Source organism: Mesoplodon mirus (assembly GCF_964341445.2).
Source record: "Mesoplodon mirus genome assembly, chromosome: 8".
In the NCBI taxonomy this organism is placed as follows: Eukaryota; Metazoa; Chordata; class Mammalia; order Artiodactyla; family Ziphiidae; genus Mesoplodon; species Mesoplodon mirus.
Window position 1 is genome coordinate 114,036,784 of NC_138984.1, and position 27,570 is coordinate 114,064,353.

At 48.8% G+C, this 27,570-nt stretch overlaps 1 protein-coding gene across 6 annotated transcripts in view; it reads right to left on the reverse strand.

Annotated features, from left to right (window-relative positions):
- Positions 1-2,577: 2,577 nt before the first annotated feature.
- RALB (RAS like proto-oncogene B) overlaps positions 2,578-27,570 on the reverse strand; it is a 64,658-nt gene continuing 39,665 nt past the window's right edge. For all 6 annotated transcript variants that reach the window (XM_082630347.1, XM_082630351.1, XM_082630348.1 and 3 more), the window contains 4 exons: positions 18,636-18,795; positions 10,581-10,789; positions 6,780-6,957; positions 2,578-4,126 (listed from right to left, as the gene is read on the reverse strand). In XM_082630347.1, coding sequence (XP_082486473.1) covers positions 4,007-4,126; positions 6,780-6,957; positions 10,581-10,789; positions 18,636-18,749 — 621 coding nt within the window. In that variant the 5' untranslated portion in view covers positions 18,750-18,795 and the 3' untranslated portion in view covers positions 2,578-4,006. The remainder of the gene's footprint in view (positions 4,127-6,779; positions 6,958-10,580; positions 10,790-18,635; positions 18,796-27,570) is intronic.

Consider the following 27,570-nt stretch of genomic DNA (forward strand, 5'->3'; position numbering starts at 1 on the left):
GTGTAGCTCTGTAGTGTTCATCTTTTTTGGGACCCTCTGTGCTTCCTGTATCTGGATATGTTTCCTTCTTTAGGTTTGGGAAGTTTTCAGCCATAATTTCTTCAAATACATTTTCAATCCCCTTTTCTCTTTCTTCTCCTTCTGGAATCCTTATGTGTAGATCGGTACACTTTATATTATCCCGTAAGTCTCTTAGATTTTTTTTTTCATTTGGCTTCTGTCTGCTGTCCTGGCCGGGGGGTTTCCATTATTCTCTCTTCCAGATCACTTATTTGTTCTTCTGCATTATTCATTCTTCTGTTCACTGCCTTGAGCTCAGCTTTCATCTCAGCAAATGGTTTCTAAGTTTTTTTGGCTCTTCCTTCTAGTTTCTAGTTTCCTTTTACAGTAATCTGCATGTCTGTCAATAGCCTTTCTTAATTCCTTCAGTATTTTCATTATCTCCTTTTTGAACGTGGTGTCTGTTAGACTCCATTTCATTGTTTTTTCAGGGGCGTTCTCTTGATATTTTAACTGGGAGTGGCTCCTGTGCTGCTTCATTTTACTTATATTTCTCTTGCTCTATGAGTTTAGGAGAAACAATTATCTACTGTGGTCTTGGAGGGCTATTTTTATGTGGGAGCATCCCTGTGTAGCCTGCATGAGTTTAATATTTTCGGTGCCAGGGCTGCTTTTAGTGTGGGTGCCTGTTGCCTCCTTCCTCAGCGTGTGCTGTTACCAGCTTGATAGGGCTGTGACTGGTGTTGTGACCAGAGCCTGCACCGGATGTTACCCAGGACCTCCTATTTGCTCTGTGACTGTCGCAGCCCTGTCAGGGGTGGGGTCTGCTTCCTAGCTGTTGGGGTAGAAGCCCCAGCCCGTTTCTGAGATGCAGTGCAAGGTAGGAGGGGTTGGGGCACTCCCACTGGGAGAGGATGAGGACGCTCCCACTGGAGCTGTCCACCTGCGAGTGTGCTCCGTGGTGCCACCTGCCACCCGCTGTGCAGGCTCACAGGGTACACTCTTGTTGGCACTGCCCTCACCCCCGCCTACACTGTGGGGTACTTTCCCACTGTTAATACTCATCCACTGTCAAGCTTCTATACTATTTTATTATAATATAGTGTTAGACCAACATAGGTGAATCATATACCCCAAGTTCATTTAGTTTAAATTTATATATAATTCGCCTAATCTACAGCATCTATCTTTTTTCCCCACATATTCATGTCATTGGTGTCAGGATGGACTCACATAATTTGGCAGGTTTTTCCTTGGTACATAAACTATGGGGATGTCCTATAATCAGGGGTGTCTGGTATTTGATGAACCAAGACACCTGTGGGGAATTACACATCTAGGTGTTGTTCCCCTGCATCACTGTCTGAATCTCTAGCCTGTTTGTCAGGTCGTTTTCCACTGCTCTGCCACTCCTCCTCACACTGTAGCCATGTGCTGGCCTCGGGGGTCTTTTCCTGAACATCTGAGTGAGGGCCTCTGGACCAGCTGCTCCCGAGCCTGGGAGCTCACGTGGCTCCTTCAGGTCTCAGCTTAAATGTCACTCCCTTTCAGAAACTTGTTGACCATCCAATTGAAATCAGTCCTATGGCCCAGTAACATTTCCTATCTTATTACCCAGTTCTATGATCATCAAAGCACTTGCTGTGATATTTTCAATTATTTATCTCAGGGCCTCCCTGGTGGCGCAGTGGTTGAGAGTCCGCCTGCCGATGCAGGGGATACGGGTTCGTGCCCCGGTCTGGGAGGATCCCATATGCCGCGGAGCGGCTGGGCCCGTGAGCCATGGCCGCTGGGCCTGCGCATCCGGAGCCTGTGCTCCGCAACGGGAGAGGCCACAACAGTGAGAGGCCCGCATACCGCAAAAAGAAAAAAAAAAAAAAATTATTTATCTCTTTCCTCACTAAAGCATAAGCTCCAGGAGAACAGAGCTCTGGCCTATCTTGTTCAACACAATATTCCAGCACTTGGAATAGAGCCTGGAATAGTGCTCAAATAGTTCTAGAAGGAAGACTTTAGAAAAATAATGTTAGCCTATGGACACAATATCTAGTCATTTAGCAAGGTAGTATGTTTCAAATTTATAAAGAACATTGCTTCCTTATTTTTCTACAGAAAAGAATCTCTATAAATCATTTTGTTGGGAAGATCCATTTCTGATCACTATCCAGTTAAATATAATTTCAGAAATACACTAATGGCATATACTAAGAATAATTTCCATAGCATGGAACAATTCATACCATCCTTAATTTATGTGTACATATTCCAAACCTACCTACTCTCGACCAGAACTGATATCAAACAGGTGGCAAACTAGGAGGAAAAGAAAAAGGTTGTTTCAAAAAATGCGAGAGTGTGATTACCTTCAACTTTTTAAATTTTAAGAATAGTCATCTCTTCCAAAGGAAAGATGAAGTTACTGTTTATACTTATAAATTTATTTCCCCCAGCCCAATTCAAAGAATTGAAAGAGTTTGCAGAACATCTAACAAAAACGATAATGAATATCTGTCCATTTCTTAATACTTACATTTCACATATATGACAAAAGGATAAAATAAGGCTGAAATTCTGAAAAACTGTAAATTTCTGCTTTAATTGAAAAAAAGCCCATGATTCTTTGGGAGGTGATACAAGATTGTTTTCCAGTCAGATCATAATTTCTACAACGTCTGTAATAACCATAAATTCCAAGGGTTCCCATTCTCCCCACCCCAATTCACTTTTGGCACCTACATGTGAAATATCACTTCTGAAAAGTGGGGAAAAGATATGCTAAGCACTAGGTGTTTATCGCTGTCCTCCTTCCCTCGTGAAAAATGTCTTGACTGCTGGATTCAGAATATTGATACAAGAAAGACAATATCTCATCCATAAAAACCTTTTTCTAACTAACTAGATGGTTGTTTCAGAAACAAATTTATATTAGAAACAGCAGCCAGTTCTCAGAGGTAAAGGGGCAGTGGATTCTCCACTTCTTGCGAATTTACTGAGCAGTTTTAGGAGAGGTAGCAGGTGTCTGGCACAGGCTCTGGCTTCGTGAGTTTAGAACTCAATCTTAAGTCACCACGTTCTTCAGAACAACTTGAGTTACATTGAAAGAAACAACAGAAAAGATTCTCTCAACCTCTGCAGGGAGGAGCGGGCCAGGGCGGAGCATGGGTTACAGGTGGAGGAGGAGGGGCCTGACCCTACGACGGGCAGTTACCAGAGGATTTAGCCAAAGGACTTCTTTTAAAAATTCTGATTAGAAAAGTATATCATGTGTACAGTATATTGCTCTTGAGTCTTCATGTCGCTTATTAAAAAAGAAGCTCCTACACAAAAACCAGGATGCCACGGGAGAAAAGCAGCTGACACAGACTACAGCTGGCGGATATTTAACTATGAAGAGCACAACTCTTCCTGCTTTCATACTGAGGAGGATTTCTGAGCTTGGTGTTGATCTCTTTGGCCCCATTCAACTTTAGTTTTTTAGCTCTGCTTCAGATCCACAGGGTATGGCCAAGAGACCCAAAAAAAATCTCCGAATTTTCCAGCGTCATTAGAACCTAATGGATGTTTCTGAGAACCACTGTTGAGCTGACAAGGGTGGGGGAGCCTCCCCCGACCCTCACCCCCCAACACCTAATAAAATAAGACACTTTTATTTCAAAACGAAAGACGCTAATGTTACAAAACTGGGGAAAAAATAAGAAGCTAGGACAGTCCTTCTTAATTAACACTTGGCTAACGCCTGCCTGTAGCACTACATACGTGGCTTATTTTAGGAAGGAAAAGTGGGAGGAAACTGAAACCTCCCGACAGAGGAGCCGTCCCATTGCACAGTCAAGAGCCTATTTCTTCTGCCAGCCACTGGTTCACAAATATTTTCCCCATTTACAGAAGCGTGTGTGAATGAGGATGGGGAGAGCAGGGAACAGGCCGAGAGGTCGACTGGAGTCTTGGCTTGAGGAACCTGCCCTCTTTCCTTAGTGGCGAGTGACCTGGTCCAGCACCTCGGCCTTCAGAGTAAGCAACATCTTTCTTTAAAACTTTTCTTGTTCTTGCTGCTTTTCTTGCCGTTCTTGTCTTTGTTTTCTGACATCTTCTTTGCTCTGATCTCTCTCATGAGGTCAAAGAACACCTGGGGTGGGGAGGAAGGGGTGAAAAGAACAAGGAAGAAAAAGCCATTTAATGATTTAATGAAGCAATTTGACCAAGCAGGATATGTAATTACAGTTTAAAGTATATATAAAGCCAAATGTATTCTTAAAAACCACAGGTCATCAAAAACAAAAGGTCTAGGGGCTTCCCTGGTGGCGTAGTGGTTAAAAGTCCGCCTGCCAATGCAGGGGACACGGGTTCAAGCCCTGGTCTGGGAAGATCCCACATGCTGCAGAGCAACTAAGCCCGTGAGCCACAACTACTGAGCCTGTGCTCTAGATCCCATGAGCCACAACTACCGAAGCCCGTGAGCCTAGAGCCCACACTCCATAACAAGAGAAGCCACCGCAATGAGAAGCCCACGCACAGCAACAAAGACCCAGTGCAGCCAAAAATAAAAATTAATTTTTTAAAAACCCAAAACAACAAAAGGTCTAGAGCAGAAGAGAACAACTAACATTAGAAACGTATTCTAATTCCACAAAGGAAACCTCTCTGCTCACATCATACAACGGGTCAAGCTAAGGGCAGCAGTGTCATACCGTTAGTACCACTCAGCAGCTTATTTCAAACTGATGAAACCTGTTCTGGGGATAAGTATGATGAAGGATGAAACATCACAGGACAGACCGACAACAGTCTGTGAAACTGACCGACACGGAGAGGCGTCTGGCTTCCAACCACCGGGACGGGGAAGGGAGGAGAGTGCCCTGGGGCCCTGCCACATTCCACCGAGCTGACGAGTCCTCCCCTGATCCTAAAGGCACGAGTGCCGTCACGCAGGACTGCCATCACGCAGGACGGCTTCGCAGCCTAACCCTGACGGCAGACTGGGGGACGCGGCAGGTGGGGGGGAGGAGGGGATGCAGCTTGAACAAACGATGGGGCCCCCGATGTGGGGGGGGCGGGGTGGAGGGGGGTGTCACCCTCCCCATGTCTGCCCCTCCCTGCCCCACTCCGCATGATGCCAGCTACAAGGGGCTTCATCAAGAGCTGATGAGAGGTGCCCTTTGAATGCCAGCATGCTACCAGTTGTCACAGTCGTCTGGGTTTTGCCCTCTGCTACCAGCAACCGTGCCTGGGTACCGACTACATGCCAGCAGCCAAAATACGCCTCCTACAAAGAAAGATTTGAGATTTCTCACAGAGAAGATGGAAAGCGTGAGACTGAGTGCAGCCTTTGACCTTTGGACGTCTGCGCAGAACAGGCTCCTGTTACTTTCTAGAAGAACGCGAGACTGAGCTTTCTGAGTGGGGGACTCCACGAGCCCTCACCACTAGCTCAGGGTGCAGGAAAGGACCCCCCAAACTGCATCAGGCTGACCTAAGCACCCCTTTTCCTCAGCCTCTCAGGAAAGCGCCCCCTCCCCCATAACAGGGGCTGTGAACAGCTTCCAACGTCGCCGGTTTTCCCTTGTCCTAGCAGCACCAGGCAGGCAGAGGGAGGTGAAGGAGGCGCGTGTGTCCAGCTTCACATGATGCCCACGCTGGTCATCGCCCCCAAGCTGGTCACCGCCAGTCTCATCGACAGCCTCCTTTCCTGTGAACTGTTCACAGCGAACACGAAGCTGCCCGGCATCAGCCTCTGCTGGTTCCCGTTTGGCAGGTCCGGCCGGTCCTGGGCAGGAAGCGGAGGAGACAAGCCAGTGTGACAGCTCCCGCCCCCACCCCCCCAGGTCGGCAGTTCCAAGCCCGGAAAGTCTTCCTGGTTTTTAAAAAATGAACTGTGTGACTGGACTTCCTGTGTGTTTTCTAATTCTACAGCTAGAAAACAACTTGCTAGAAACGGAAAGATTTGGAAACGCACAAGAATCAAGGTAAGAGCTGAGGTAACAAAGAAAAAGGAGCTGCCGAGGGAACCTGCTTCGCATGGCAGATGCAACTTAACAGCCTCACGTCGTTGGAGAGGCTTCCAAAGCGCCTTCCAACACCAGCGTCCTTCCAGCAACCCTGCAAGCTGAAGTGACACCTGGTTTCAAATCCCTTCCTCCCCAGGTGAGAAGCAAAGGAGAAAGGAGAAGCGATGTGAGAGATTCAGGTGTCGCACAGACGGCGCAGACCAGTCACGGCTTGGCTGCAAAGTGACGCGCGTCGGTCTTACGGGAACCCAGGCCGTGACGGCAGAGAGACGACCGCAGCTTTTAGGTGGTCGAGTTTAGCTCTGGGGCAACCGCTTTGAACTTGAGCTTTTTAGAAGAAGGCGGCCTCCCCATCGCCAGCACTGGAAGGCGGGTTTTCAAACCTTCGGGGTTCGTCTCTGTCAAGGTCATCCTTTCCTCCGCTTCAGAGATTTGAACGAAAAACTACGCTGGGGGTGGGGAAGAGGGGAGAGGTCCCTGGACGCAGAGACGAAGTTCTAAAGACCGGACCCCTGGCTCTGCCGGTGGGCAGGGAGGTGAAGAGAACGGATCTACCCAACCCGCCAGCGAGGGCAACATCAAGGGCCCCCGAGGCGCCGGCCCCGCCCCTGGAGGCCGCGGGCCGCCGAGGCCGCTAGGGCAGGGTCTGCGGAGGCCGTGCCTGGCCCGGCTCCGGGGGGCCGCGCCCTCCCCGTGCCCCTTGTGCGACGCCAGGACCCCCGTGAGGCGCCCCCCCCCGCTACCCGCGACCAGCAGGTGGGGAGCGGGGCCCACCTTGTCCACGTTGGCCCGCGTCTTGGCCGAGGTCTCCACGTACTGCACGCCCCACTCCTCGGCCTTGGCCCTGGCCTCCTCCAGCGGCACCTGCCTCCGCTCCTGCAGGTCAGACTTGTTCCCCGCCACCAGCAGCGGGACTTTATCTTCTTCCGCCTTAACGCGGAGGATCTGTTCCCTGGGTGACAGGTCAAGAAGAAGGCGGCTGAGCAGGCCCGGCCGGGCGCCGGTCCCCCCCAGCAGGCGGGCCGCTGGCCCAGGCCCGTCCCCAGGGGGCGCCGCTCCAGCCCGTGGCCAGCCAGCGCCTGCCACCTCTGCTCCCAGCTTGCTGCGCCCCGGGGACCCGGGTGCTCACTACGGACGCGGGTCTGGGGGCCTCCCTGGCGTTCCAGTGGTTAGGCCTCTGTGCTACCAATGCAGCGGGTCCGGGTTCCATCCCCGGCGGGGGAACTACGATCCCACATGCGGCGCGGTGTGGCCAAGAAATACATGAATGAAATGAACCGTAAAACGGGAGAAAAGTTCTTAAAAAAAACCCAAAAAACAAAAAACGCAGGTTTCTGGGCCCAGGAGCAGATACGTGGGCAGGAGCCGAGGATTGTGCATTTCAACAGCATCCCCAATTTATGCTTCGGCCAGAAAACAAAACAAAGAAGAAACCTGGGACCCTCTGTGGTAGAAACCAGATGAAAGAAGTATCTTCATATACAAAACGCTTAATAATGCCCCTGGGAAAGAAAACTCTGATTTCTTGGTGAGAAGAAAGGCCATGAAACCCGGGGGTTTTCAGATGGTCTGTTGGCAGACCGTGAAGTCAACGCAGTGGGACAAAAACCCGCGATTCCTTGTCCTCAGTCAAGTAGAATACTCCAGAGAAGCAAAGCAACATTAGAGGGACGCTCACAGTAAAGGCAGGTACCCCGCTTCAGCCCCGTCTGCACCCGTGCACCCCGCCCCCGCTGTGAGGCCGGAACACTACTTCAACATGCCTGAGTTTTCTACTACCAAGTGGGGGGAAATGAAATACTGCAAGGCCTGTGGAAAAGTCCTTCAGAAACATCTTCTCTAAAATAACCGCTACTGTAGCACATTAAAGTTTACCTCTACTAAAAATAATCAGCTACCTAAAATCAGTTTGGAAAAAGGGTATTCAAGAAATTAAATATTCCGCTTCCATTAGTTTGAACCGGGGGAACCTGCCTACTTCTGTATTCCCACACATTCCCAAAAGAGACCCCTTCAAAAACGTATTTGGTGGGGATTTGCACTGACTTTTATATAATACGGGGTCACATTTCATAATAATAAGAACGTTTAAATTTTTTCCCATACAGTCGGTTTCACTACCAGATATCAATTTTTTACAACTGGGGTCTAGTGGACTTACACTGTCATGTTAGTTTCTGGTGTGCAGCACAGTGACTCAGTTACACATACACATGTATCCCTTCTTTTTCAGATTCTTCTCCCTTATAGGTTATTACAAGATAGCGAATAGAGTTGCCTGTGCTGTACAGCAGGTCCTTGTTGGTTCTCTACTTTGCATGCAGACTGTGTGTCTGTTAATCCCAAGCTCCTGATTTATCCCCCCCCCCTTTAAGCAAAATGAAAAATAAGCAGATGCTTGAAACCTGTCTCTGAGGAGCTTTGCCACACCCTGCATTTCACAGGGGTCAAAGAGCGCACACTATGCTTAGAAGTTAGTGATCAGTATGCATGGTGAACAGTAAAAACTGATCACATTCTGGCTCATTAGTCTTGCAGAGGCGTGACTAATCACCTCATCGACAAACATATTGAATGAGAAACAGGAGTAACAAGCTCTGGTCTCTTGTAACAAGCCTAAAGGTTTCAAGGAAGAGAGGGTGTACTGACATTTTGTTTTATGTTGGAGCCTTTCCGTTTGGAAGATAAATGCAGAAATGCAGTTTTAAAACTGCTAACAGGCATGAAGCAACTGAGTTTAAGCGTAAGGGCTCCGAGGATCTACCCACATCCGTCTGCTTCCAGCGCCATGGGAAGCTGGGGCAGCCTGGGGCTTTTATCGAACTGCCCGGAGTTCAAGCCACAGCACTAACTTCCCCTTCCTTTTCCTTTTAGGTCATCACCTGCCCTTTCTCTTCTTTCATAACAACCAAAACCCTCCTCCCAGGCGGAGGTAAGGAGGCACCAGTGTATCTGTATGTGTGCAGTGACTGGGGGCACAGCCAGCGAGCGCTTCCTTTATTGGTGACTCCCGGGGCTGATGGGAAACCCAAAGCTCAGGACGGGGAAGAAAATAGGGCGGTGAGTGCATCCATCCTGTATGGTCCTCAAGAAGGCCTAACAGCAGGATCATGCAGATGCAAAGCCAGCTATGCACACGTGGACTATAGCCACTTAACAGAAGCTTCTCGGTACATCAGGAAGAGCTACAAATAACAGGATTTCTCACAGGGAGTCCTAGCCGGTTAATAGCTCACAACACACATGCCACAGTTGCCGAGAATTGCATTATCCGCCCTCGGGAGGCTTGGGGCCACGAAGACAACAACTGAGGCTCCGCCTGACTCCTCTCCCCTTGTTCTGCCTGTCTCCCCTGAGGCCGCTCCTGAGCGCCGCCCCCCCACCCCGGCCCACTGATGCTCCTTCCACATCTTGGGGGGACACGTTTAGCTTCCTCATTCTAACCTTTGGCTGATGATGACCTTCATTTCTGACCAGAACTTGCTAAAGAATGAAAAAAGATTACTTGGTTGTTTTTTTCCTTTTTAGTTCCCTATTAGACTCTAGTTCTGGTTCTTAGAATAAAAAGTCACCTGGGGACTTCCCTGGCGGTCCAGCGCTTAGGACTTGGCACTTTCACTGCACGGGTTTGATCCCTGGTCGGGGAACGAAGATCCCGCACGCCACACGGTGTGGCCAAAAAATAAATAAAAAGTCACCTGCATGGATCTGTTTATAAGGAGGGGGATGAAAACGCACAAGTGTATAAGAGAGATGGGAAAGGGATGGGGAAAGAGAGAGACCCTTGCCACTAGAATCCCTGGGAGCACGAGGCCCACACAGCTCACTATTTCTTTGTAACAAAATGAACTTCAGGGATCTCGACATACCGCGATTTCAAATAAATTACAGCAGTGGATACTCACCTTGTGCCCACACAGTGAGAAGAGCCTGGGGCCGCCACACCATGAAGGGTTCTCCCTAGGAAATCTAAGTCTAACGCATCATTTTATTCCATCTCATCAACAAGAGCATTTTCAGGTAAAGACACAGAACGCTAAGGACACTTGCCCTGGGTCACAGTACTGTGACAGGGCGGGGACTCAGACCCCCCGGGTCTATGTGACCCTGAAGCCGGTGCTTTCTGCCCCACTTGAGCTAATGTCCCCAAGGGAGCAGCACACGGTCACTGTGACCCAAGGCGTCCACTCTCCCGACATCTGAGGTTTCAGAAGCCTCAAAGTAGAGCAGAACTGTTGCTTTTCTAGCAAAATTGGGAAAAAGATAAAGATAGTTAACGCTTACCAACCCCTGGCTCTCGGGATTTATGTGAAAACAAAACTACCGGCTCGTGACTGTGTGGAACGGCTTCGTCCTCTCTAGGAATGACAGATCCTTACGATCATTTTATACGTGGAAGTTACAAACCTAAGAAGCCCAAAGAGAGCATAACAAATGACAAGCTATAAAGTGCCAAGATCCAAAAAGCCCCAGCAAGCTCTTCAGAGAGATTCTGTCCTGAGACGTACTCCACTCAGCCCCAGACTCCTTCCAAGGCCGCCACAAACGGAAGGCAGAGGGCCCCCCGGGACGCACCTGAACTCGGCCGTCGCTGTGAATGACTCGTGCTCGGTGATGGAAAACACAAGAAGGAAGCCCTCCCCGCTCCGGAAGTAGTTATCGCGAATGGCCGCGTAGTCCTCCTGTCCGGCCGTGTCCAGGATGTCTATCTGGACCTCCTCCCCGTCCAGGACCACTTTCTTCCTGTAACTGTCAGCCTTGGTAGGTTCATAGTCCTCCACGAACTGGGCAAATAGACGACACGATTAGTAGTTAAGAAAGTTCTAAGAGAAAGAACAGCTGCCAAAAAATAAATTTCAATATATGGGTGCTTTGCTTATCATCAACTGCGGCTTTACTGAGTGCTGATAATGATCACACCACGTGTAAGGTGCTAAGGATAGAGAGAACTCCTGAGGTGGTACTTCTTTGTTGCTTCCAATTCCACCATTTGTTATTTTGTTTTTAAACAATAAGAACAGATATTCCCATTTTACAGATGAGAAGAGACCAAGCAGAGAGCAGAACGCTTGGCGATATTCTTGGCAGTATAAAATTACAGTTAAACAGTGGCAAGGGTAAGAAACAGGAGCTCGTATTCATAATCAACAGAATTATAAAACTCATCTGAAAAGTAACTGGTCAAGAGGTACTCAGAGGCTTAAATAACAATACAACACGAAAATCTCCAAATGGGTCAAAGATTAAATGTTAAAAATAAAACCCTCAAGTACTAGAAGAAAACATGGGTGAAATCCCTTTATTACCTTGAAGTAGGGAAGGCCTTTTTAACTATGACTCAAAATCCAGAAGCCATGTAAGAAAAAATTGATAAATTAGACTACATAGAAAGTTTTAAAACTTCTGTATGACACAACACGCTATAAACAAAGACAAATGACAAGCAGGAAAAAGTATTTAAACCCATATCGTAGAGAACTATATATTAACTAGAAACAGGGAGGAAAAAAAGATCAACAAGCCGTTGGGAAAAAGTGGCAACAGACATAAACAATTCACAGAAAAATAAACACATATGATGTTAAACCTATGAAAAGACGTTCATCCTCACTAATGAAGAAAATGGTAACTACATGGAGATACCATTTTTCACCTACCAGACTGGCAAAAGTCCCGAAGTGTGACCACACACCTCCTGCACATTGCTAATGGCAGGAGACGGCAGTGCAGTCTGTACGGAGACCAACATGGCGACACCTAATCGAGCGGGAGAAGCAGTCCTCCTCCTAGGAATCTAATCTACAGACACGCCTGCACAGCAACATACGAGGTTATCCACTGTGGCACCACGTGTGGCAGCAAAAGATGAAAACGCACCCAAACGCCCAGGACAGGGATCCACAGAATGCAATACTACGCAGCTATAAAAAGTGAGGGAACACACCCTGGGAAGACAGAACAAAACAAACTGAAAAGCTGCTAAACAGGAAAACTGAAGCAAATGAACGTAAATGAATATTATACTGGTAATGTAACCTGACAAAGAACTAATCCAAGACACTTTAAAAAAGAGTATTTGGATAGAATGCATCCCACTAAAAGAGACTAAGGACAAAAAAAAATTCAAAGAAATGCTGAACGTCCCTCAGTGGTTATATTATTCAGTAGCAATGATATGAATGTTTCAAAGCTATTTTCTTTATATTGCATTATACATAAAATAAGTAATGATTTTAATGATAGTATAAGTCAAGATATTCAGGGAAAAAAAGTTAATGATAGTGATGTACTATTAAACTTGAATTCATGCTGGTATAACTGGATATCTCCACATGTAAAAGAATGAAGTTGGATCCCTACTTCACATCACATACAAAAATTAACACAAAATGGATCAAAGATTTAAATGCAAGAGCTGAAACTATAAACTCCTAGAAGGAAACATAAGGTGGCAATCTTCATGACCTTGGATTTGGCAATGTATTCTTAGATATGACACGAAAAGCACAAGCAACAAAAGGAAAAAGTAGATAAATGGGACTTTATCAAAATTAAAAAATTTCATGCCTCAAAGGACACCACCAAGAAAGTCAACCCACAGAACAGCAGAAAATATCTGAAAAGCATGTATCTAATAAGGAACTTGTACCCAGAATATATAAATTAACTCTTAAAACTCAACAATAAAAAGACAGTTTTAAAATTAAGTGAAATTAAATGCCAATTTAAAAATAGGCAAACGAAAAAAAAATGAAGAAAAAATAGACAAAGGATCTGAACAGACATTTCTCCAAAGAAGATATACAAATGGCCAATAAGAACATGAAAAGATGCTCAACATCATTAGTCATTAGGCAAATGCCAATCAAAACCATGAGATGCCATTTTACACCCATTAGGATGCTATAATCAAAAAGATGGACAAGGCCTTCCCTGGTGGCACAGTGGTTGAGAGTCCACCTGCCGATGTACGGGACACGGGTTCGAGCCCTGGTCTGGGAAGATCCCACATGCCACGGAGCAGCTAAGCCCGTGCGCCACAACTACTGAGCCTTCGTGCCACAACTACTGAAGCCCGCGCACCTAGAGCCCGTGCTCTTCAACACGAGAAGCCACCACAATGAGAAGCCCACGCACCGCAACGAAGAGCAGCCCCCCCCTCGCCGCAACTAGGGAAAGCCCGCGTGCAGCAACGGAGACCCAATGCAGCTGAAAATACATGAATTAATTAATTTTTTTTTTTTTTTTTTTTTGCTGTACGCGGGCCTCTCACTGCTGTGGCCTCTCCCGTTGCGGAGCACAGGCTCCGGATGCGCAGGCCCAGCGGCCATGGCTCACGGGCCCAGCCGCTCCGCGGCATATGGGATCCTCCCAGACCGGGGCACGAACCCGTATCCCCTGCATCGGCAGGCGGACCCTCAACCACTGCGCCACCAGGGAGGCCCGAATTAATTTGAAAAATAAATAAAACTGAGGAGTCTCTTACACTCATATAACAATCTTAAAATAGAGAAAATATGAAAATTTGCCTATGCTTCACAGCAGTGTCCTCCTGTTAACGTCCTTCCAGAGAGACAAATACATGACCCCCCCCAAAAAACCACCGCAACACCCAGTGCGAAGGTCTCCGTACACCCTAAAGCACCTCGGTTGCCTGTTCCTGCACTTCCAAGGATGAAGCAGCAAGAGTCCCACCCGCTCCTTTAATGCTGGAAGTCAGAACGTCCCCCATACGGCGGCAGCGGGGAGGTGCGTCCGCGCCGGGGAAGGGCGCTCACTGTGGGAGCTTACATCACAGCCTTGACGTCTCCATTCCTTGTTAGCAGGAGCCACCGCGCCGGCCTGCAGGGCTGCTGTGATCCGCCGCAGACGCCCAGACACGCGGTCTAAGCCCAGCCTCTCACGCCTTCCTCGCGAGCATGGCTGCTGCCCGAACCGCCCGTGGCCAGCCTCACCTCACCGGCACAGGCAGGCAGCTAAGCAGTCTTCGAGTGCGTCAGGCCAGGGGTTACAAGGGCAAGCTCTCCCTCTGCCTCACTGGCAGCCCCTTCCCATCTTTCCAAGTCAGAACTTAGACAAAAATAAAGACTTCCGAGGCTGTGGCTGCTTCCGTGACCCAACTTTCCTGGAGATTCCACCACAGAAGCTAAAAGTTTTTTTTAAACAAAGGGCAAAGCACTGGACCAAGAACAAAGGGTCCGAATGGCTCGGGAGGCGTCAGCCAACCCGCATCTCCGAGCACGGGACTGAGTTTCCTTTTCTCTGGCCTCCCGGACAGGGGGAGCCACACCTGGCCGCTCCTCGGAACTGCTGGCAGAGCTTCAGGAAAAGAATGACTCGGCTCCAGCTCCAGAGGGATTTGGTAAAGGAGCCCCAGGGGAGTCTGCGATCAGCTGGGCTTGGCCGTCGCCCCTAAGGTCTCTTCAAGCTCCAAAACTGTGATTCTAGAGCCAGACCCTTCAACCTCGCAGCCACTAGCTGGGCACCAGGGGCTCAGCGGCCACAGGTGTTGGACAGCACAGATACGGAACACCCCCTGCATCACAGAAGGGTCTAGCGGGCAGCACTGTTCAGGGAATGGACACAAGCACTCCATCTCTCTTCTCCTGCTGTGCTTTTATTTTACCGTTCCTTCAACAACTGCTGCTTTCTGGTCCCCACATACATTAGCCAGTGGGAAACAGAGACTAAGGCCAAGCACAGCTTCCCCTTGGTTCTCTGAAGAAACAAGGAAGAAGAGGAAAAGCTCTTGATTCTTCTGCATCTCTTCCCCTCCCTCTTGCTGTACACACAGAAACATACACAGGGAAAGTGAAACATCCCGTCTAGACTGCCCTGGTCTCCTGCGGTGTCAGCCGCCAGGCTGGGCAGGGTGGCTCCAACCTCACGGCGGAGACGGGCTGGGGGTCCGAACGTGCTCGCAGATTCGGCAGCCGGGGCCCCTCGGTCACCGCGTGGTAGAGCAGCCTCCCCTCCCCCGACGTGACTCCGGCCAGGCCGCCCCCCAGACAGCAGCGCGACAGACCTCCCGGGCTGGACGACTCTCCCGTGTGGGACCCTCCGGCCCGCTGAAGCACGTTCAGCAGCATCCCGGCCTCCATCCACTGGCGGCCGGTCGCATCCCCCCATTGTGACGTCCCCAAACGTCCCCAGGCACGGCCCGCCATTCAGCGGCGGGGGGAGGACACACAGAATCCCCCCCCATCTCCATTAACGCCTGCTCTTCTAACCGCATCTCCCACGTTTTAATTCCTCTCCTACCTGTCGCTTCCTCCCCAGCCTCTGTTATAGAAGGAAAATAAGGAATCTTTAGGAAGCAAGGCACATTTTTAAGGAAAAACAAATAGAGACTTCCAAGGCAGATTTTGTAACTTGCCTCTCTTCTTTTATGCAAAACCGTTTGGCGTGGGCTTCTCTGGTAGCGCAGTGGTTATGAATCCGCCTGCCCAATGCAGGGGACATGGGTTCGAGCCCTGGTCAGGGAAGATCCCACATACCCTGGAGCAACTCAGCCCCTGAGCCACAACTACTGAGCCCGCGTGCCACAACTACTGAAGCCTGTGCACCTAGAGCCCAGGCTCTGCAACAAGGGAAGCCACCGCAATGAAAAGCCTGCGCACCACAATGAAGAGTAGCCCCCGCTCGCTGCAACTAGAGAAAAGCCCACGCAGCAACAAAGACTCAACACAGCCAATAAATAAATAAATAAATAAATAAGCTAAAAAAAAAAAAAAAGTTTGGCGTAAATTAAACAGATTCTGCTAGATGTGCCCACTTTGGCCCCTAGTATAAAATAAAGAAAAACAACCCTCCCAATCAAAAGTATACAAATGCTGGAGAGGGTGTGGAGAAACGGTAACCGTCCTACACTGTTGGTGGGAATGTAAGTTGGTGCAGCCACTGTGGAGAACAGTACGGAGGTTCCTTAAAAAACTAAAAATAGAGCCGCCATATGACCCAGCAATCCCACTCCTGGGCATATATCCAGAGAAAACTCTAATTCAAAAAGATACATGCGGGCCTCCCTGGTGGCGCAGTGGTTGAGAGTCCGCCTGCCGATGCAGGGGATACGGGTTCGTGCCCCGGTCTGGGAGGATCCCATATGCCGCGGAGCAGCTGGGCCCGTGAGCCATGGCCGCTGGGCCTGCGCATCCGGAGCCTGTGCTCCGCAACGGGGGAGGCCACAACAGTGAGAGGCCCGCATACCGCAAAAAAAAAAAAAAAAAAAAAAAAAGATACATGCACCCCTGTGTTCATAGCAGCAGTATTTACAATAACCATAAAAAAGAATGAAATAATGCCAGTCGCAGCAACATGGGTGGACCTAGATTCTCATACTAAGTGAAGTCAGCCAGAAAGAGAAAGACAAATACCATATGATATCGCTCTTATGTGGAATCTAAAATATGGCACAAATGAACGTGTCTATGAAACGGAAACACCCTCACGGACATACAGAACAGACTTGCCAAGGGGGAGGGAGGGTGGGAGAGGGATGGACTGCGAGTTTGGGATTAGTAGATGTAAACTATTGTAGAGGATGGATAAACAACGAGGTCCTACTGTAGAGCACGGGGAACTCTATTCAATATCCTGTGATGAACCGTAATGGAAAAGAATATAAAAAAAGAATGTATATATATGTATGACTGAATCACTTTGCTGTACAGCAGAAATTAGCACAACACTGTAAATCAACTAGACTTCAATTAAAAAAGAAAAGAAATTGATCATTAGAAACATACAAAACAAAAAGTTTCTCATGATAAGATACAGTGGGGTGTGACCCAGGGGGAGATGGTCTGGAGGTTTTGGTTTTGGTCTGAAGCTTATTCACTGCAGGGCCCTCTTTTAAGAAAAGAATACAAGATTACACATATAATGGTAAATACAAAAATGATTATCCAGAAGGAGAAAAGAAATTATAATTCATTACACAGTTTTTAAAATACACAAATACTCTGGTGAACCCAACCCTCGGGGGGGCCCCTCGATGGGTCACGCCCTTGTACGGCATTCTCTGCTTGAGCGCACAAGGCCCTGAGGCTGGCTTGCAACCAACAGCGCACGGGCGATGACAGGACCCCGTGACCACGTTTTTGTGTGGAAGGATGCGTCTTAGCTACCAGAAACTTCCCTGCTGGCTGGGGAGAAGCAAGCGGCCGTGGGAAGAGCTGTCTACAGAAAGGGCCACGCGGCGGAGAACTGGGGGCGACCTCCAGCAGCCGGGGCCCCGTCTTGCACCCGCCAGCAGCCCGCGGGCTCGCAGGAGGCCGGGCACCCTCCCCACAGCCTGAGACCCTGGGCAGCACCACGCTCAGCCGGGCCAGACTCCTGGAAACTGGAGGTGACGGATGTCCGTGTGGGGATCTGTTCCACGGCAACACTACGAATACCCCTCGCACCCCGAATCCAGCGGAGTAACAGTCCTGCTCATTAACTGCCGACACACCTCTGCAGTACCGTCCTACTCTGTTGGCTGTATGCGGTTGAACTAGCTTGTCAGATGCCAGGGATCCTGAAGCACTGGGTTGGCCAAGAAGTTCGTTCCGGGCCACTGCAAGATGGTCTGGAAAAACCCGAACGCGCTTTTTGGCCAAGCCAACGTTGCCTACAGAGAATTGAAAGAGAATTCAGTCCTTCCTCTAGCACAGCTGGTCCGAGTTTCTCTTTCATGACGGTTTAGCAAGGTTTCTTCGGCTTCACGACTGGGTGAGGTTTGGGGACTACTGGCAAATTTAGGCCCTGCATCCGTCTTCCCTGGAAGGAGCCGTAAGGCCTGGAAAAACCTTCCAGACCGGCCTCTGACACCGCGTTTGGAGCCGCTGCCCACTCACTTGCCATGGACACAGCCCTCCCCACGCCGCCATCACAAGGCCAGGGCCCCTGCTAACTGCATCCTTAAGTCGGCTTCCCTTGGCTACATCCCAAAACGTCGCGGTCACTGCAGCACACCCCGTGTGGCAGGAAGCTGGACGGGGCGGAGCCTGGTGGAAAGAGAGGGTCATCTTAGCTGATCGTGGTGACAGTGTCCTCTGCTGCAAATTCTGGAACGCACGAGCCATGCAAACAGGGTGCCAGAGAGAGGCCCCGAGGCTCCGGCTCTGGTCTGGACACGCTGCTGCACGACCAGCCATTGGCCGTCAAGCAGGGACACCTGTTTCCACAGGAGTCAAGCCTGTGCCGTCGCACTGGACTCGGCAGCAGCGCCATTACCCGCAGGAAGTGATGCAAGCTTGGGGCTTTAGCTTGAACCGGGGGAACTAGAGCAAGGAGAAGAGATGGAGCTCGTAGGGCAGCCTGGCTGTCCCCTTCAGTGCCTGTACGAGCTGGCTGTCACAGCTGAGCATCTGGCCCGCCCTTTCGACACCTCCCCCCGGCTCCTGTCATAATATAATGATGGTAACGATGTGAGCAGGGACCCCGCGTGTCCCTGCCTGAGCCGAAATGACTCGCCTAACATCAGCAGAGTCCAGCTCTTCCCCTGGTTAGAACCCCCTGGAAAGCTACTCAGAAGCCACCGTAGCACAGTTTGCCCCATGACCCTGATGAGCCCCGGGGAACGGGCACAGGGACGCAGCTGGAGGAGGGACGCAGCGGCAGGAGGCCCGACGGGGAAGCGCGTCTTACCTCATCATACATGAACTGCAAGGTCAGGGCCGACTTGCCCACCCCTCCGCTGCCGACCATGATCACCTTGTGAAGCGCCAGGGAGCTCTGGCTCTTGCTCTTGTTTGCGGCCATCCTGCTGGTTTTCTGCGCAACGCGGCCAGAGGACCCAGACGAAGAGCTGCCAAGGAAGAAGACAGACTCAGAGGCGGTTTGGTTCCACCCAAAGGAAATCACATGACAACCCTCCAGAAAAGCCTAACCCAGACGTTCCACCAGACAGGTCATTCTTCCAGGCTCGAGGCAGAGACAAAGCCCCCCAAGCACTGCCCAGTCACAAACCAGAGCTGAGCCGACCCAAGGGAAGGTGAGACGGAGAGAAGATACGGGCATGCGCGCCCGACGCCCCATCACTGGGGGTGGGGAGGATGGTCCACCAGCAAACCCGCACGCCCTCAGCAGAGCCGCAGGGGGCGGGCAAGCCACGCAGCGACCCCGCGCCAGCTGTGCCACGGGGGCCGCTCAGGGCCCCAGCATCTCTGTACCCTCGCTCTCTCCCCGCCCCCCTCCAACACACCCACACGGCCCTCCCAGGGGGCCAAGGGGGGCTCTGAAAAGGGGTGAGTAAACCTGCTTCAGAGAGATGGGAACATGTGTATATGTATAACTGATCACTTTGTTATAAAGCAGAAACTTACACACCATTGTAAAGCAATTATATTCCAATAAAGATGTTAAAAAAAACATCAGCATCCCTTCACGGCACAGGGCAGTCAGAAGGAAGACAACTAAATTATTTATTCCACGTTGATTTCCATTAAGAACTAAATGAGTCAGACTTTTCCAAAACAACGATCTATTAGTCAAAACCAGTTCAGCTTCATCAGAAGTGAGATAAAGTGAGTAGAAGAGAGCAACCTTGGCGGTGTGGGAAGAGAAAGTATTCTCAACGAGCACATTTACCAGGTACCGGAAACGTGGCATCTAATTAACCTGACAAGCTTTTGCACAGCAAAGGAAACCATAAACAAAACAGAAAGACAGAATTTTCTCCCTTACAGAATGGGAGAAAATATTTGAAAACTGATGCGACCGACAAGGGATTAATTTCCAAAATTTACAAACAGCTCATACAACTCAATATCAGAAAAAACAACCGGCCCAATCAAAAAATGGGCAGAAGACCTAACTAGACCTTTCTCCAAAGAAGACATACAGATGGCCAACAATCACATGAAAAGGTGCTCAACATCACTAATTATTAGAGAAATGCAAATCCAAACCACAATGAGGTATCACCTCACACGGTTCAGAAACGGCCATCAAAAATTGTACAAACAATAAATGCTACAGAGGGTGTGGAGAAAAGGGAACCCTCCTACACTGTTGGTGGGAATGTTAAGTTGTTGCAGCCACTATGGAGAACAGTATGGAGGTTCCTTAAAAAACTGAAAATAGAGCTACCATATGCTCCTGCATAACCCAAGTGCCAATTTTTATTTTAAATGATTTTTATGGAAAATCTCTCTCACAGATGCCACAGCGTAAGGAAAAAGGGCATGGGCTCGGGCATGTCACGGGCCCAAGTCTGGCTCTGCCATTCGTGAGATGTGGGACCTGGACACTAGTTATTCAGTTTCTCTAAGCCAGTCTTCTTATTTGCAGACACAAGTAAACCACCACCCACCCTGCAGGATTTTTCTGAGTATTAAATGAGATTACACATGTGAAAGATCGAAGCCCTGTGCCTAGCATATAACAGGAACTTACAGAGGCTGGTGTCCTTCCTATCTCATTTTAAGAGAATTCTTTTTCTCATTAGACATGATGGGCACCTATTTCTGACAAAGTAACTTGAAAACACCACCAGTAGAAAAACACACACACACACACACACACACACACACACACACACACACACACACACACACACCATGCATAACAGAGAACAACATCATTTAAAATCAGTGGTTCCCATCCTCGGTGGCACAAGGAGATCTCTGGGCAGCTTTAAAAACATCCCCAGAGATTCTGATGGAGTTTGGTCTGGGATGCCTGGGATCGGAGCCTGGGCACGAGAGCATCTAAAAGCTTCCCAGGTGATGACAGTAGACCTCCAAGGTTGAGAACGTCTATGAAATGCACAGCTGGGCTCAAAACAAATCCCAATGCCGGGGAGAAAAAAAAATCAGAGCTGATATTTCTGTGGTCCTAGGTGGTTGCTGCTCTGGTTAACTTAGGATTTAAGACACACACAAGTCTGTCCCTCAGAGACACCAAGAGCCTCGAAGGAATGCACCTTCAGGTAAAGAATGGACGAGCAGGACTTCCCTGGTGGCACAGTGGTTAAGAACCCGCCTTCCAACGCAGGGGACACGGGTTCGAGCCCTGGTCCAGGAGGATCCCACATGCTATGGAGCAATGAAGCCCGTGCGCCACAACTACTGAGCCTGCGCTCTAGAGCCCGTGAGCCACAACTATTGAAGCCTGTGTGCCACAGCTACTGAGCCCACAAGCCACAACTACTGAGCCCGTGCTCCGCACTAAGAGAAGCCACCGCAACGAGAAGCCCGTGCCCAGCAATGAAGAAGACCCAACGCAGCTGAAAATAAAATAAATAAATAAATATATTAAAAAAACAAAAAAAAGAATGGACAAGGAAAACATCGGTCCACTTTCGGGGAGGAAGAAATTCCCTCTGCCCTTCTAGGCTCTTCTTTCTGGTCTGAGAATTAAACTGACATGAAACAGATTAACAGGAGAAAGTCCAGCAAAGTCTAGTAACATGTGGACCTGGGAGAGACCCAGACAACCTGAGTGCCTGTTCAAACGGCCGAAGCCCTCACCTTAGATACCGCCCTTGCCCAAAGGCAGAAGAGGACGTTGAGGACGGGCAGAGTCGGTTGTGAGAGGTGACCAGGGAAGGCCGGGTAAACAAGGGGAAGGTTCTTGAAGTCCTTACCTTGCCCGCCCCTAGGAGCTGCTAGAGATTCGGTCGTCCTCGTGTTCCTGGTCCACAAGGGGGACGCCCTTGCATAGGGAGATTCCCCTGGTAAATGTCCCTGTCTCGTACAAAACGGTGACTCCTACTTGGTTCTCAGAATGTCTTCTACGCCTGCTGTGTCCCGGAAAACAACCAGCTTAAAACTATTAATGTGCCATAGAGACCTATTCTGGGATGGTACCTGCTCCCCCACAGTACCAACGGCAGAGCAACAAGGAAGCATGTCTGCCTGAGCCTGGCCGTAGGGGAGCGTGCCCTGAAGCTGTGACCGCCGTGCTCCCCCAAAGCCAGGAAGCCACATAAAAGTAACCCCGGGCTGCTCAGGGTGCTAGACTACAACCGCTGCGGGGGACGCCGTGAAGACGGCTCAGGATTCCTACAACCAAAGCCCACAGATAGGGGCCCACGGCTCCGATCTCTGAAACACCTACGGAAATGACCACCAGGAGGGTCGGCGTCCGTAACGGGGGGGACTTTTCAGACAGCCGCCATCAAGAGTATCATTTGATCATTCTTAACAAAGGCAGACGCGAAATGTGGGGAAACTGCATTATTAGGAGGCCAAGGGTTGCACAACAATCACTCCGAATGTCTACAATCCTTTTTCAAGTATTTAAAATGAAAAGTAATAACAACGCAGGGGAGGAAAACACAAACCCATCTTAGTGCGTTGGCTGGGGCCCTGAAAATCAGGCTGACGAGAGACTGATTAAGGAGAGAAAAACCACCAGAGGCTTCTGAACAGATGCACCTCGCATCCACGCAGGAGAGCGCCGTGGTGGCGGCTCCACGGGCTGCTGGGACTCGGGCTCACAGAGCATCTTAACCAAAGAACAACGAATGCTGCAGGGAAGTGACAAGACAAGGGAGGGGGCCCTGCACTTCTGGGAGGGGGAAACTGACGCAAGGTGTGGGCTGTGAGCAAGGGGCGTTACCTCGATTTCTGGGGGGCCTCCCCTGGGTGATTAAGGATCGCCCCGCCCTTCCTGGTGGAGAAGGGAGATAGAACTTTTCTTTGTGTCTGTTACTTTTCAGTTGCCTTCAGCTCAAAATAATCCTTACGTCAAAGTGGCATCTTTTGGGGTGACATATTGACCCCCCCTTTGGTGCTCAGTAGAAAATTTAGAAAATACACAAAACTATCTTTAAAAAAAAGAGAAAAATCCTGTCACCCAGAGATACTCGCTATTACAGCGTTACTTCCTGCCCGTAATTTAATCTGTATATTCTTATATTTTAATCCATATACTCCTACATTTAAGACCTTTCTGAGATCATATTTATGTAGTTTTGCATGTTATTTTTCACATAGTATAGCTATCTGTCTTCTTAAGCAGTGAAGACTGATCATACTCGTAGCTTTTCTGGATGATTCAAGGATCATCATCACTATGGAAACCAGTCGTGTGACCGGCTGCTCTGGGTGGGATCACATGTCTGCTGGCTCCCCTCAAGCTGGACCCTCCATCCACTCTCTCCCTTTTCTAATGACGTGCTTTTTTTTTTTTTTTTTTTTGCGGTACGCGGGCCTCTCACTGTTGTGGCCTCTCCCGTTGCGGAGCACAGGCTCCGGACGCGCAGGCTCAGCGGCCATGGCTCACGGGCCCAGCCGCTCCGCGGCATGTGGGATCTTCCCGGACCGGGGCACGAACCCGTGTCCCCTGCATCGGCAGGCGGACTCTCAACCACTGCGCCACCAGGGAAGCCCCTAATGACGTGCTTTTTCATAAGCACGTTCTAAGCAATTAACTAGATAATTAAGTACATTTGAATTGTGACTAAAATAGGGTAAGTGGGATGAGAAGCCGGCCTCCCCCGAAGGCTCAGGAAGGCAAAGCTGCTTTGGGCCTAATTTCTGGTCCACAGCTGCCACCACAGGGCTGAGGTCAGTGCCTGAGGCTGGAAACTCCAGACCACCAACCCATCACACGATTTCTCCAAAGCAGGCTTGCTTCCATGAATTATTAGAGCTGTATGAAAATGGAGAAATCCTTTTCCAGATTAGGGGCAGGGGTGCTTTCAAACATGTAGACATCTAACTCTGAGCTGTTATTTTCAAAACACAAAGTCAGTTTCCCTAGAAGAAACCACAATAAATGGATTGAAGACTGTTCAACAAATCCACAGATATTTGCCAAAATATCTGTGCTCAAAGCTCAAAAACTGAAACAACCATGGTGGCTCTTCCCAGTCTGTATAACCCGTGAGCACTTGACACGATGAGGGGCAAGGCAGGAGAGTCAGCCTGGGCCAATCCCGGAAACTGCCAACGCCGACCTCCAGACTCCTGTAACTGGAGATGATAAACCCCTATTTGTTTAAAGCATTCTGAGTCTATTGTCACTTGTACCGAAAGCATTCCAGAAACAGTCTTTGCACTCCAGAAACTCAAAGTCCAGTGATCAGTTACAGAAGATTAGTTGACGATTATAGTGTGGCTGACAAATTCTACGGCAGAAGTATCCACGGGCTCTGGGGTCACAGAGGAGGGACATGTAGATCAGAGCAGGTCGGGGGATATTCTTACAGGGAGAACTGAGATGTGAAGGAGGCAGCTGCCGGGGAGGAGAAACACCAGGAAGAAAACAAGTCAGTGCGGCTCAGGAAGGTCACGTCGACAGCTTAATGCTTATAACAGACGTGCCGCGCCCATAAACATGTTCTTAAAAAATAACACAGCTATCCTATCCCTTCCCCGAACATTCTATTAGCAAAAGTTCCAAGTTTTCAGAAAAGTAGAAAGAGCTGCACAGTGAACCCATATTCGCAGCCCTGGATTCTACAATCAACGTGTTACTCCATTCGCTTCATCGGGCCTCCCTGGACCCACCCATCAATCCATCTTCCTTTTTGATGTGCTTCCACGGAAACTGTAGACATCAGTACATGCCATCCCCAACTTCAGCAGACATCCACTGTTTACAAAGCAATTATACTTCTCCCAGAACCATCTCCAAGGGGCTTGCAAACCTCTTAATCTCTTCCACGAACTCTTTGCGCTCATCGCCAGTACACAAAAGCCACAACACGGGCCTTCCAACAAGGGGAATCGGGGCCCATATCGCCAAGTTCTGGCAGCCTCACACCTTACAGTCACCAGAAGTGTTTTACCGGGGACTTGGGAGACACACCAACAGACACCCTTTAATACGTCTCTACCTACCGACTGGAAGGCTCTGTAGTGGGCTTCGTTTTTGTCCAGAAAAGACATTTAAACACTACTCTGTGCGAAGCTGTGCATCTCTGCCCTTAGAAAACGCAATCTCCTAAGGAAAGGTGTATAAACAAAGCATGGAAATAGAACTGCCCACATGCAGCGATGAAGATGCTTCAAGGTCTGCTGGAAAGCGTGATGAACGATGGGAAAAGAAGATCCAGAAAGGCTTCGACATGGAGTCCAAGTTCACTCAGCAGAGGGGCCGAGAGAGCGAGGCTTCCCACGCAGAACGGAAGACGTGCAAAGCAACAGAGGCATGGAGCGTCCTGGCAGGTCCGGTATCACGTGACATGGAAGCAGGGTGGGGAAGTGACAGGGCGTTGCCTCTCAAAAGATAGATTGTTCATCTACAAATGAGCCTAAAATGCCGTCCGAAGAAACCTATCCTAGAGAAAGCAGGGAGCCACTGCGGGGGGGTCCCCCAGCCCAACCTAACTGGAAGGCATGGGGTACGAATGAACACATACCCGCCGGTACAGAAAACCAAGACAGCTTCATTCAGGTGGCTTGGCAAGGAGACCAAAGAGCTGGGAAGTGGTTTTCCTACGTAATGTTCTATAAGGACACGCTCATATCAGAGGGGGTCCTCTACCACTTAGCACCGATTCAAATACAAGAACACACATTCCCCTGAGAAGTAACATTCTGAAAGCAAATCCCAGTACAGACACATAAACCATGCAAACGTGTGTGGGTTCTGCTGCCCCCCGAGCCCATGGGCTAACATAGTCATCAGTGTTTCGTTCAGCTTAAGCTGGGAGAGAACAAATCAGTAGGTAGAGTCAACCCTGTCTGTATCAGAGGGTTGTCATGAAAATCAAACGAGAATTTGAAAATGTAGGAAAAAAGTACTCTTCAGTCCTCATAAAGTTCATCTGTCCTGGGTAACACGGTACACAAAAGCACACGGGAAACGATCAAACACTGTACACGTGCAAAGAACTGCACTGAGCACTTTTTCGCCAGATAATATGACTTGAAGGTGGTAACCTGCATATTACTAATAGGCCATAATCATAATATTTAAGTCTCTTAGAATATTATTCAAGTTTTTAGTCCTTTAAATCATCAAAATGGAAGACAATCCTAAATCTGGGGCAATCTAAGCCCCAAAATAATTAAGGACAGTAATGAAAACAAACCACTGAAAAACAAGGAATTCATGAATCCATACCTACAGTAAATATTTAACAAACAAAGGGAGACAGGAGGACCCCTGCTTAGAGTACACCACCAAAGGCTGACTGATAAACGCACAGGGTGGGAAGGTGAAAAAATCCCCAACATGTTGCAACTATCGGAGTAAAGACTGGTTCAGGCAAGAATCATTAGTAAGATGCTAAAGGGGAGATTTAGATGCGCAACAGGATACTTTTCATGGCCTTAAAGCATCTCCGTAGATTATTTATGAATCAGACTGCATTTTAACAAGCAGCCTATTCTAAGTGTCAAGACAAACCCCAACTGTTCACACCACTTCCTGCTACGATACAAATCAGGAACAATCCGATCTAAATTAGGTCATGAAGGACCCCCCCAAAAAAAACAGCACTCTCAAATATGAAGGAACACAGGAAAAGGACTGCAGGGGCTGTAAATGCTGAATAATGACAAAGAAAAGCGCAGTGACACTGTCTGCTCAGGAGACATCATTTCCCTTAACACTGAAAGCCGACAGGCAGCCTTCCTATTTCCCAGCACCTAACACCAAATTATACGTCGTTGTGACAAAGTGACTGTATATATGAGTGTGCACGTGTGTGAGAACAGGAATTGACAGCACTGAACCCCTACATCCCTGTCCTTTTAATGACACAACACAAACTTGTGGTTATTTGTAAACAGTCTCACACACACTCCCTGGACAGACAGGTAGGTAGTGTCTTATTCCTATGTATGCCTCCAAGGCCTGCAGTGAATCAGAGACCTAGAAACGCCCAGAGAATGTGTAAAGAATGAATGAACGATGAGGGAAGAGTTTTAAGAAATAAAAATGAGGACACATTTTAAATAATTTTCCATAACATGTACCATGGCACATTTCTCATCCACGTTCCATTAAGGAAATGTGTCCTGATTGTTCTATTGTCAACACGGATTCTAGAAGGTAAGCAATTAAAGTGGCAGCCCTCCCTCCCGAGGTTCTTTATGTAGTTTAGCAATAAATGCCGTTAGCTACAAAAATAATAATTTTTAAATGCACACCTGTGCAAGCACCGGCACACACACATGCTCAGAAGCCAAGTTGAAGAGATGGTCAAAGATGGACAATGAAAGATCAATAAAGATAATAACTGCAATGGATCGAAACACATCTAATTTGTTCACAATGAAACTAAAAAAGCACCTATTCGTCACTTTTAGAGGACTAGTGAAACAACTCATTATTTTAAAAATTGGTAAATTAAATCTTTGAGAGGCCATTTTCCAACCTCATGTAAAATGCCCCCAGTATTCTCAAAAAAAAAAAAAAAATTGGGGCTTCCCTGGTGGCACAGTGGTTGAGAGTTCGCCTGCCGATGCAGGGGACACGGGTTCGTGCTCCAGTCCGGGAAGATCCCACATGCCACGGAGCGGCTGGGCCCGTGAGCCGTGGCCGCTGAGCCTGCGCGTCCGGAGCCTGTGCTGCGCAACGGGAGAGGCCACGACAGTGAGAGGCCCGTGTACCGCAAAAAAAAAAAAAAAATTGGTAAAATAAGGGAAAGAATTAAAAAGGTATCTTGCTTCTCCTATAA